At 41.0% G+C, this 12,894-nt stretch overlaps 1 protein-coding gene across 3 annotated transcripts in view; it reads right to left on the minus strand.

Annotated features, from left to right (window-relative positions):
* ELOVL6 (ELOVL fatty acid elongase 6) overlaps positions 1-12,894 on the minus strand; it is a 181,718-nt gene that overhangs the window by 36,633 nt on the left and 132,191 nt on the right. For 2 of the 3 annotated variants that reach the window (XM_074950746.1, XM_074950747.1), the window contains exon 2: positions 8,051-8,182. In XM_074950746.1, coding sequence (XP_074806847.1) covers positions 8,051-8,182 — 132 coding nt within the window. The remainder of the gene's footprint in view (positions 1-8,050; positions 8,183-12,894) is intronic. The other variant, XM_074950748.1, reaches the window with a different exon arrangement.

Below are 12,894 nucleotides of genomic sequence, written 5' to 3' on the forward strand. Positions count from 1 at the left end.
CTAAATCCATTTTACTCTGTATAAACCTTATACAGGGTAAACTCATAAACTGTCTGCCCTCTATAACACTGATAGAGAGACATGCACAGCTGTTTGCTCCCCCAGGTATTAATCACTTACTCTGTGTTCAGTAATAAACAAAAGTGATTTTATTAAGTATAAAAAGTAGAATGTAAGTGGGTCCAAGTAATAACAGACAGAACAAAGTAAGTTACCAAGCAAAATAAAACAAAACACGTAAGTCTAAGCCTAATCCATTAAGAAACTGAATACAGGTAAATCTCACCCTTAGAGATGTTCCAATAAGCTTCTTTCACAGACTAGGCCACTTCCTAGTCTGGGCCCAATCCTTTCCCCTGGTACAGGACTTGTTAGTTCCAGCAGGCGTCTTAGGTGAAAAGCAGGGGATTCCACATGACTGGGACCCCTTTGTTCCGTTCCTCCCCTTTTATAGCTTTGGCACAAGGTAGGAATCCTTTGTCTCTCTCTGGGTCTGCCCCCCCTCCTTGGGAAAGCACCAGGTTAAAGATGGATTCCAGTATCATGTGCCATGTTCACATAACCTGTGAGACTTCATTACCCACTCGCTGGCACACACTATACAGGAAGGCTTACAAGTAAACAGAGCCATCTACAACCAATTGTCTTACTTAATGGGGGCCATCAAGATTCCAAACCATTAATGGCCCACACTTTGCATAACTACAATAGGGCCTCAGAATTATATTTCATATTCCTAATTTCAGATACAAGAATGATACATTCATACAAATAGGGTGAACACACTCCATAGATTATACGCTTTGTAATGATACTTTACAAGAGACCTTTTGTATAAAACATATTCCAGTGACATCATATTTACACTTATAAAAATATTTCCATAAACATATGGAGTGCAACGTGGGCATGACATTTTTGTTGTACTATAGCTAAGAAACAAGTATCAAAGATGACCCCAACTTTACCTTTGTAACAGGATATAAGGTAACTTATCTAGAGGAACTGGCAACTCAAATTAGCTGTGTTCTCTCAGAATTTAACTTCAGGAAATGTTCAAACATCCAGTACTGAATATCATTTAGACACCTAATCAAATCAGAACTTTCTGCCCCAGGTCACTGGAGATGGAAAAATAAATCTCTACGCCAGCATCAGAACCACAATGATAGTGGTTAATTGTTACTCATCCTGTAGCGGAAATTATGCAGTCGAATGAGAGGAAACAAGAACAGCAAAGGTTCAAAAACTGAACCATATGGAACTTCATCGTAGAACTGAGATGGGTACAGTACATTCAGCTCATGTAATTAAAATGTGGGAGCTGAACGAAATAAGACTAAAATAATTTTAGACAGCACCAAAAAATTACTCTTAAGTCTCTCATACTTGAAATGGATCAATAGGCCTGTGAGAGGAAACAAATGCCTACATTCTTAGCAAAACACATGAAAAAAAACACATTTTTGTTGTTTCAAAATGGAAAAATGTTTTGGGGTTGTAACTGTTGCTATTGTAAAACTATTTTTACTGCAAAAATGATATTATAGCAGAGACAAATGTTTGAAAACTGGCAACATTTCCATAGAAAAAAACAAGTCAAATTTCACCCTCCAAAAATGGGGCTGACATTGACAGGTTTACTGGCCTAGTGGAAGGGGGGAAGCATAAGATGTGAAATATCTTGATTTTAGAAAGGCTTGACAGGATGTGACATTCTCATAAGCAATCCAGGGAAATGTGAAATGAAATTACTATAGGGCAGGTGCACAACTGGTTGACAGACCGTACTCAGAAGTGGTTATCAATGGTTTGCTGTTAAACTGGGAGGATGCATTTAATGGGGTGCCACAGGATCAGTCCTGCATCTGGTACCATTCACTATTTCATTAATGACTTGGATAAGGGAGTGAAAAGCATGCTCATAAAATGTACAGATGGCACCAAGCTGGGAGGGGTTGCTAGCACTTTGGAAGACAGGATTAGGATTCAAAATGACCGTGACAAATTGGAGAATTGGTCTGAAATCAACAAGATGAAATTCAATCAAAGCAAGTGCAATGTACTATACTTAGGAAGAAAGAAAATCAAATCCACAACTAGAAAATGGGGAATAATTAGGCGGTAGAGGTGCCAGAAAGGATTAGGGGGTTATAGTGGATCACAAATTCAATGAGTCAGCAATGTGATGCAGTTGCGCATATCATTCTGGGGTGTGTTAAAAGGAATGTTGTATGTCACACATGGAAGGTAATTATTCCACTCTACTCAGCACCAGTGAGGCCCCAGTTGGAGTATTCTGTGTCCCATTCTGGGCACCACACTTTAGGAAAGATGTGAACCAGCTGGAGAGTCCAAAAGAGAGCAACAAAAATGATAAGAGGTTTTTCTAAATCTATGAGGAAAGGTTAAAAATATTGGCATGTTTAGTTTTGCAAAAAGGGGAATCCAATAACAGTCTTCAAATATGTTAAGGACTCTTATAAAGAGGCGCTGAATTGTTCTCCCTGTCCACTGAAGGCAGGACAAAAAGTAATGAGCTTAATCTGTAGCAATAAAGATTTAGGTTATATATTAGGAAAAACTTTCTAACTATAGGGGTAGTTAAGTCCTAGAATAGGCTTCCAAGGGAGGTTGTGGAATCTCCATCCTTGAAGGCTTTTAAGAACAGGTTGGACAAACACTTGGCAGAGATTGCCTAGGTTTACTTAGTCCTCACCACAGGGGCTAGAATTGATGACCTCTTGAGGTCCAGTTCAGCCCAACATTTCTATTCTAAAATTCACCCTTGACCAAATTAATGAACTCTCATTAAGCTCTCAATAATTTGTGTTTTATTGTTGTTGTTTTTTAGAAGCACAGCTACTTTCCTATTGTAGATGCCACCATACTTCAATGATCTTAGTAAGGAAAGGCACAGTGATACAGTTTGAAGACTGGCCAACTCATTGCCTGGCAGATAGAATTTCCTATTTTAGTCTAGAACACAGTTTCTCCAATCTCTGTGAAGTGTTAAGATTTCTGATGATGGAGACTGAGTGAGCGAGAAACCCACTTTTTTCTTTAAAAAATGACTTGCATAGGCCTTGAAATTGTCCAGAGAAGTACTCTATCAGATTTTGCTTAGACATCATAGCAAATTCATAGCAGATAAGAACATGGATTATTAAAGGCTCTGACTGGTATAATAAAAGTAATACAATTTCAACAGAAAGCAAGAAAAGCTAAGGAGAAATACTGCATATAAAAAAGAGTATTTCCCTATACTGATGGGAGTCTGTATGCATAAGAGAAGGATCTAACTCTCCCCAATGTTCCTGAAGTTTTGCAGCAGACTTTTCCCTCTCATGCCATGCGTTATTGCCTACAGCAGATCAATTACCTCCCATGTTTTACATGTAACGCTCCTGTTAATACACCTCAAAATGATATTAGCCTTTTTCACAATTGCATCACAGTGTTTGTTGGCTCATATTTGTTTTGTGATCTGCATTCCTTTGGGAAACTAGCAAAAGCATTAAACCCACTGGCAAAGATTACAGCAGTAGCAACACTGGATTAAGTGTAGCACACTTGGAAGAGAGCAGGGGTGACTGAAGGCCCGCAGGATGGAATTGGAAATTGTGCGTCAAGGAAGAGACACTGAAAACTAGTTTAATCAGAACTCTCCATCACAAGTTTTATTTATTATGGATTCTTTCTCTCCTGAGGCAAGAGGCTCTTTCCTTTTTCTGTGAGACAGTATGTCAACATGGAAGCCTCATAATTAGAGTTGGCCAGAAAAGGAGAATTCTTTCCCATAATAAATGTTGCATTTTTGGAGAGCGGGGGAAGTTAGTCCTGGACTAGGATAAAAAAGTGAAAAATGAACATTTTAATGGGAACAGATTTCAAAAAAAATTCTCTTTTGGGAGAATCAAAATGGAATTGTTTTGCTTCCTAGCTGCCTGCCTGGACAACTCCTGTCCCCTGAAACAAACAGCATCCAGCACAAAGTGAAACTGACAAGAGCCTTCAAGACCAGCTGTGGGAGAGGTGGAGCAAGGGCATTGCAGGTCAGGCCACTAGAGAAGCAAAGAGCCTGGCTGCTCAGTGACACCTCCTTCCCGCCGCCCCCCAGGTGGAGAGGCAGAGAACTGGGGTGTTCAGACTCTGTGGTCCCAGAGCTCGGCACAGTGCTTAATTTGTAATAAAAGAGGTACTGCGGCTCAAGCAACCAGGTGCCGGAGCTCAAGCTATTTTTTTTTTTTTAACACTTGTAACAGATGCAGCAAGCCCAGAGGTGCTGGGGCTATGAATTGCTGAGCCTAGAGATGCCAAAACTCAGCCCTGGAAGAAATTAAGCACTGGCTGGGCACCCCATCTCTGTGCCTCATTGCTGGGGGGTGAGCCTGAAAGCCCGGGAGGGAGAAAGTCAGGGTGCCCAGGCTTGGCAGCCTTCCTGGAAGACTTTTGTCAATTTCACCATCTGCCTGCAGATGGACAGTGACACTGGAATTGGAGAGCCATCAGTTTGCTCTTTCCCCCCATTGAAAACTGATTTTTTTCCAGCTAAAATTGATATTTTTGTAGAAAAATTTCAATTTTGCAAAACCAGCATTTTCTGTCAGAAAATCATTCCAATGGAAAAATCCCAACCTGTTCTGCTCAAAATCAACCTTATAATTATATTTTCTTTTCATAAGATGTTGACCTCCTTTCTCCCTCTCCCCCTTTCATCCTATGCAGTGTAATTGCATCGCGTAATTAAGATGCTCTAGAGTCTACAGCCAGTCCTAGAGAAAGGCATATATCTTAAACTTACTCTAATAGTACCACTATCCTAGAAATACAGTCTACTGAAGCAAAATTAATATAGTCTTGATATAGTCTTATGGGAATGCTAGAAGGGACATCTAGTCATATGTTTTAGGTACCCTTAATGTTACCTTTTTTTTAAAAAAAAAGTCCTTCCTAAGGGTAAGCCATACATTTTAATACAACTCCACCAGTAACCCAGGCAACTTAAAAACTCAGATCTCTCTCCCTACCCAACAATTGCCCACCTTTACAGTTTCCTCCCACTTTCCAGCATGTGGGAAAAATGATGAGTTTTGCAATGTATCCTGAAGGTCATTAGAACTGGGCTATTTAGACGGTGGAGTGCAAGAAAGAGGAAGCAAATTCCAAAGCAAAATTTTCCCTCCCAGAGAATGCCCTGACAACTGCTTCTTCTTGCTTACACTGATGCAGTGCCAGCTCAAGTGCTTCGGCTGATCTCAACTGAGACAGCATGGCCATGGAGAGAAGTAGGCAGCTAGGTCCTGCCCACCGACAGCTTTAGAAGTCAAACTGACACCTTAAAGCTTCACCCAGAAATCTGCAGGCAGCTGATGCGAATCACAGAGCATGGGGTTAATAGCTTGTCTCAAGATACTCCATTGACCAAGTGGATTAGCATATTTTGTACTAGTTTCAGTTTCCGAATGTTTTAGCCTCATGTTGAGAGAGATCATTTACTAAATGTAAAGTACATTTCTCGTGTTCATTCTCCTGAGTGGAGTATATTATTTACGTTCGGAAAACTCTCAATAAAAAAAAGCTTTAAAAACTGTATCAGGTCATCATTACTATATATTTACTTCAAACACATGTCAGCGTGGGGCTAATCTATATTGAATGCAATTTTTAAAAAAAATCATCTTAGTGACCTTTTTCAAAAACAGTTATGAAATCGCACTACACTTTCTCAAATTGGGAATTAAGCTAACACAATGTTACAGAAGACAGCTAACCACTAACGGCTATATTTTATTGGAAACAGAATGGTAATTATGTGCGTTTTGCATCCAAATGGATCCTAAATCACTTTACAAACATCTACAAATTGAATACCATCTAGGAACTAGTTCACCCATGACTGATATTCAGCCACTTCTGGGCTAAAGTACAGCAAATGCTAACAGGTGCCCGGCAACCCTATGGGTCCAGGTAGGATAGGAGGTAGGGAATGCAGTGCTAATTGAAGCTATCAGGAAACTAAACTTAGCCAGAATGTAAGAACTTAAAAGTAAAATTTAGTCAGGACACTCAGGCTTGTCTTCACTAGGCAAAAGTTGATTATTTTAAGAACAGTATTTCCCAAACAGTGGGTCCTAACCCACCAATGAATCACAGAACAGTTCTAGATTGGTTGGCATGTCCAGGGCTGGGTTAACCAGTTGATCACTGGGCCCTGGCCTAGGCAAACACATGCTTCTCCCAGTCTAACACAAGAAGAGGCTACAACTGTTGGTGGGGGGCGGGGGTAGAGCCTGTCTTGCACTCACCCTGGAGCAGTGGCATCTGTCCCATGGGGCTGGACTTGGCTCTCCACTCTGGGTGTTGTGACCTGGTGCATGCAGTCACAGTGCCATTCAGGTTTGGTCTGGCCACCCCTATGACCTTGTGCACAAGGTCCCAATACCACTTGCTCAAATTTGACCTGGCTGTCCCTCAATGATGAAGAGATGGCTTGGCCAAACCTGAGTGAAGAGTGGGCCAGACCTGGACTGGGGAGCTGGCCCAGCCACATGGGACAGGAGCTGCCACTGTGGGGTGAGTGTGGGGTGGTATTGCTCTCCATTCACCCACCCCCTGGAGCCTCCCGTCCTCACCCAGCTGGGATTAGGGTTGCAGTGCCGGAGCAGAGGGTGCATATATGTAACTATGCAATGGTGAGTCACAAACAAAAGACAAAATGCAGTGGTGGGTCACCTTAGTAAAGGGTTTGAAAACACTGTTTAAGACCATCTTAGCTAGCATGTTCAAAACAACAGGTTATAAAGCTCTAGTGCAGACAAGGCACAGGCAAGCACAGGCTAGCTAGTTGAGTCCATCTAAAGTACACCTTGCCCTCTCTAAACTAGGTGTTAGGCTGTTAGTAAAAACTTGCCAACATTTAAAAAAAAACAAACCCACACCATGTTATTGTAGTGAAGACAAACCCTCAAACTAACAGTCTGTGACATAATTTGCAAACCAGCCACAGTGTTCTACTGACATCTCTGCTCACTTTGCAAACCTGAATCGTGGGTTTGTGAACTGCTATAATGAATAATCCATGGAGTTCAAAATATATGCAGCTATCAGTGGCCTTTGATATTGGTTTACAAATTGTTTTCATGCTACATAGTGAATTATAACACGTTCCATATAAACGCTGAAATCTGTGATACTTGGAATTCCCTAGTTTCTCTGTACATTAGCTGACTGTGGTTGGTGAATTGAGTTGGTACTGTGTGTACCATGGTATTTGATGGTACTCTTATCCTCCCTTGCATTCACAAATTCTGGAAGGGATATTAGGGGAAAGCTGTCATTAAGATCAGTCAGACTCACGGCTGGGTCATATAGGTGACAAATGGCCTGTATTTGCTCTCAATGAGAGTTTCGCCACTGACTTGAATGGGGCAAGATCAAGCTCCAAGGAGATAGGTCACAGTAGAGTAAGATTATTTCCCACCTCCTCTTATCCTCCCTTGCATTCACAAATTATTTATTTTACTTTCTTGGAATAACCCAAGGGCCAGATTCTGATCTCAGTACACCAGTGTAACTTCACTAATGTCAACAAATTTATTTCCGATTTACGCCAGAGTAACAGATCAAAACCATGGCCTAAGGATTCTACTAACACAACCATATAAATGTAATACTAACTATAAACAGGAACAAGGACAGGAACAGGAACGTAATTGGCTTATTTCATTTTGTAATTTAGATCACTAGGAAAGTTTGGCTGTCACAATAATACAAAGTAATTTTCTGATTTAATCACTTCCCTCCTTACTCTTGAAGAGATTGGCTATTAGTTTCCTCCTCTTAAGATGCATGTGATGTGACAGGCAAAACAGAACTATTTTGGGGTCGGGGGAGGTTGGAGGACTCAAAGACATTAAATGATACAACTAAAGAAATACTTCTTCAGGTGCAGCTTTTTGTCATCTTGATGCTCTTGTTATGGCTGTATCTCTTTTAACCAGTAAACAAACTAATGCAAACAATTCCTTGCTGTTTAAAAAAGGCCTACCTGAAGACTGCAAGGCTCAGGGACCAGAGCACTAGTGGTCTCCTCAGTTCAAATTTTGCTCGTTTGTTCATTAGGTGCCGACCACCAAATATAAAGGCAGCATATAGAGCTGAAAACAGAAAAGATTTCTTCCTGTAAAAAAAGCGAAGAAAAAAATCCCCATAAAATATTTATTATTCATCAATTGTACACAGTGTTTTCTCATCTTTAGATGATTGACAAGAACTTGTCACTTTCCTTGCTAAAAATAAAACAATTCCCATTTGAACACACTTCTGCTACTAATTTGAATAGTCAAATGTACATGAGCATAAATCCAGATCCTGAAGTTCCTACTCAGGTCAAAATTCCAATTGACTCAAGTCAATTTCCTGAGTAAATACTGCAAGCTTTGGCTTGTACTGCAGATATTTTCTCCCTCTACTCAGGAACGTTTTCCTTTAGTGAAGGAAAACATATGGCACATGGCCAATTTGGTCCTCTGCTCATGCATGTTGTTCTAAAAATCAATATTCATTTCGTATCTGAACCAACTGATCAGGTTTAATGGTTCATTCAACATGTTCAATTGATATAGCGCTGCCTGCATGTTTCATGCTTAACATGCAGTTGTCTCTCATTGATTCCTCAAATAAGAATGTTCACTATCTAACAAAACAAAATTTGAAGAGGCTCCTAAAAGATGGGAACATCTGGCTAGAGGGCAATAGTTCTATTAATCAGTGGTCATACTGTTTTGATTTTTATAGTTCATGAGAAGCAATTTGGGTGCAGTGCAGGGTTATTCTCTGTGGAGAAGTCTTAGGAGTGTGCTGAAATGGTCATATACTACTTTGCTAATGAACTGAACTACAAAGCAAGCATCACTTGATAATGCCTGTAATGATACATCAGGATATATAGTTCCATCAGCCAGCATTTGAACCTCATTCTTATAATTCACTAAGGCTCAACTGTAGCAGGTCCAAAAAGGATTAAATTTGGGACCCCTTTCTACGCACACAAGAGATTCTGATAGACGCTTGTAACAAGTGTCTATCTGCCAAATTAATAATGAGGTACAACATTACTAATGTCCTAACTGTGTAGATATATATTTAGGAGCAGATTTTTGGACGAAGTGTGTAATTGCAAACAAAGGGAAAATGAGTAATCATAAATATCAATGGACTAGATAAACCCAGCTGCAGCAGATTGCTCTTTGCTGTAGTAGTACAAAGTCAGCCAGTTTCATCTAAGCCTTAATGACTGATAAACAAAACATAAATATCACATAGCGATGAAAGCCAAATAGCAATATGAGCCCAAAGACATCGCATTACGACTTGGACAACATAGGACTTTCATGTGTCCTAAAAAAGTATGTTTCTCTTGACACAGTTAATGCAACTTGTAACAACTCATCAACTGGAATGAAAAAGCAATTAATAGTATTGCATGCAGAGTTATGCTGATGTATTGCCAGCTCTGCTGTACCTCAAGTCACCCTCCCCAGCTGAAAATATCCATGTCTGGCCTGGCACTGGAGTTACCTATGTTAACTTCAGTGTCCCTGGGGATAAGAACACTTGTGAATCAACTCAGGATCTCAAAGATTCCATGACAAGCATGGGACTGTCCTCCCTTGAAGAACACACTGAGACTGAGAATCACTGGGTTGGCCATTACAACAGCATGTTTATCATCAGCACTATGCTTTTTTTTCCAATCAGAGCGGGATGGTACTGCTGTGTGCTTCCCTGAGATGAGGCATGGATGGCCTACTGAGATGAGGCACTGATGAAGATGAGTTGGTTGAATTTCACTCCAGGCTAGATGGAGGTGACACTGATGGGCATGGAAAGCTTCTAAATAAATTGGATGAGGTGGTGTGTGCTCCCTCTGTACAGGGTATACTCGCCCTTTGTCTATGAGATTCACACCTCAGGGGTTGTTTGGACCCTAACTTGCTCTGGACTAGAATCACACTGTTTTACATCTATGCTTGTCTAGGGAGTGGCTATCTTTTTTCTTAGCTATGGTCTTGCCCCTATAGTTATCCATACCTTCATCATCTCTATGCCGGACTAGAGTGATGCACTCTACCTGGGGCCACCCAACAGGGAATCTTCAGCTAGTGCAAAACTCAGCAACCTGCTTAATTAGCAATGAAAGCTGAATTGAGCACATTATACCCGTTCTCTGTATATCCTACTGGCTTTGTAAGTGCTTCCGAGTGGGATTTTCAAACCCCCTCCCCGCTCTGGGGAGGAATCACACACCTCAGCTGGGCATCCAAATCTCCTAGACAGTTTTGAAAATCTGAGTCTCTACGTATATAGTTTTAGGGTTAGTGCTAATCTATAAAACCATGCATGCTGAGCATCCTGGCTGCTTTAATCTGTCTCTCTCCCTGATGTATATATCCTCCTAAGAGCTGAGATCAGCCAAGGTGTTTTTGATAACAGTGTTTGAATTCTGCGTGGCCTGGAGGCAAGTCATTTTCTCTGGAGTGTTCATCACTCTGGAACTGATCCCTATTCTGCTTTACCAATGTTTAAGTTTGTTGAACTTAAGAGCAAGGTGTTAGAGCCTCTTTGTTTGCTCAGACTTTTCCCAGAGATCAACTCAATAAAGCAAGTGTTTGATTTAAAGGATGATTCTGGAAAGGTCTGGGAAGAATTGCTTTGACTTTGTGTATTTTATAATGCATTATGGAATAAAGATCTGAGGGATTGTCTTTTGATTCTTTCAGCTGTTGGCAGTATGTTGTTAAAGGTCTTATAAATGATGATATATTAATGTAAATGCAGCCAGAGGCTTAGACAATGGGCTATTAAAATTAATAAATAAAAATATATTGGAAGTGCTGAAGAATGTGATATCTAACTATGTGCATAGAGGACCCTCTCTATTTGTTCTTCTCTAGCTGCTGATTCTGTATCTAATGCTGAATCTCCACAGGGAAGGTGTAATGGGGCGTCTGCCCCACACTGGCAGTAGAGGGGTTAAAGCAGCCCTGGGGAGGCTGCGGAGGCAGCCAATCAGGAAAGGGCTTCTAGAGACAGCCAATCGGGAGAAGGGTTAGAGAGACAGCCAATCGGGGCCAGGCTGGGCCATATAAGAAGGGCTGCTGAACAGAGAAGCTTCAGTCACTCCCTGGAGTTTGAGGAGGGAGGTTTGGATGCCCTGAAGGAGGGAGAAGAGACAGCAGTATGGCTAGAGCAGCACTGGGTGAGTCAGAGGCACATGAGTGAGCTCCCGGCTGCCAGGCTGGGGCCCTGATACAAGGGCAGAGAAAGTGTTACGGCTGCGAGGAAATGGCCCAGGGAAACAGATGGCTGGGGTTTGAGGTGACGCAGTGTGTGACTGCAGCCCCCCCCCTCCCCCGCTTTGGTTCCAGTTGCCACTGATGCAGGTGGCTAGACCCTGGACTGCAGCCTGCCACTGAGGCAAGTGGCTGGACAGAGGACTGCTGGCCCTGTACAGAAGCGGGGAAGGGAGAGAACTGAGCGGGGCACAGCCAGAGGGCTGTGTTCAGAAGAGAACACTACAGTCCTGAGAGCAACAAGCGATGACAAAAAGCGATGGCAGCGAGATGCCACTAGATGAAGGCGCACTGGTTAACCAGAGCTAATTCCCAGGACAGCCAGCAAGAGGTGCCGCAGTGGTGAATTGTATCTCGTCGCAGAAGAAAATTAAATGAATCCCTATGGAATATCTAATATGTCAAAGCGATCATGGGTCAATTTTTTATTTAGGTATCTAAAGATATATATATAGCTGCCTAGGCACTTTTAAAAATCCCACTAGATGCCTCTCTGCATATTTAGGTATGTAAATTAATACCTTTGGAAATCTGGGACTATGTTCCTTCCTTAATAAAGACGCCATAATGCAGTTTCAATGCTTGTTCTTAATGTTAACAGTCAGGAAAGAAATATAAATATCCCCTTTCATAGGCAAGATAACATTTATTTACCCAAATGGCATTTCACTTAGGCTCTTATTAATGAAAATATTGCTTTGTGTTAAGTCTAACCAAGTAGGTCAGTACTGTAATTATATTACACTAATTGGAATTGCTACATTTTAGGTCACTTCACCAGCTTTTTAATGAGTTCCATATTTCTTAGGGCGAATACTCGGGAAGTTGACTGTATTGGATGTGTACTGTACAGAACAGTTTTAAATTAAAAGGGGCACAATAGTACAGCCTTGAGGTCATGAAAGGTACTGTATATAAAGCAGTCTGATATTGAAAGTATCCCTTCTCTCTTTTTGAGATAAAAAAATAACCATTCACTTTTTCTATTTTTCCCTTATGGAATAACTGTATTAGGGAGACAGTACTGGAGGACTGGAGTAGTACAGGTGATTGGTTATTGGGCTGCAGAGCCTTCCACACTAATATTATTGGCCAATATCATTAATGACCAGAAGTTATTTTGTAATGTTTGTATAATGGTCTGTTTGAAATGTTGGTAGTCTCAGTCCAGTTCTTAATGAACAAATATAAAGCAATGGTAATCAAATGCTGCTCAGTTTTTACTGCAATAGTTCTGGCCAGCATGACACTAGTAACGCAGAAGTAATTCTATAGACAGAGTTCTAGGACACTGTAATACGATTGTAATATAAGGATAAAATCCCTGATGACAATCTAAACACAACAGAAAAATAAAGCAACATTAAGACTCGAAGCTCAAAACCCAAAAAAGTAAGTCAGTAGCAAAGTTTCACATCTAATAATCTCAGCATTAGCACATTCATATGTCTTCCTTCAATTCTGTTCTCTAGGGATAACACAGTAGACATAAAAAAGACAAGGCTGCCAAGTCCCCCACATTTTGCAGGAGTTCCTG

Source organism: Natator depressus, chromosome 4 (genome assembly GCF_965152275.1).
Source record: "Natator depressus isolate rNatDep1 chromosome 4, rNatDep2.hap1, whole genome shotgun sequence".
Lineage (NCBI taxonomy): Eukaryota > Metazoa > Chordata > Testudines > Cheloniidae > Natator > Natator depressus.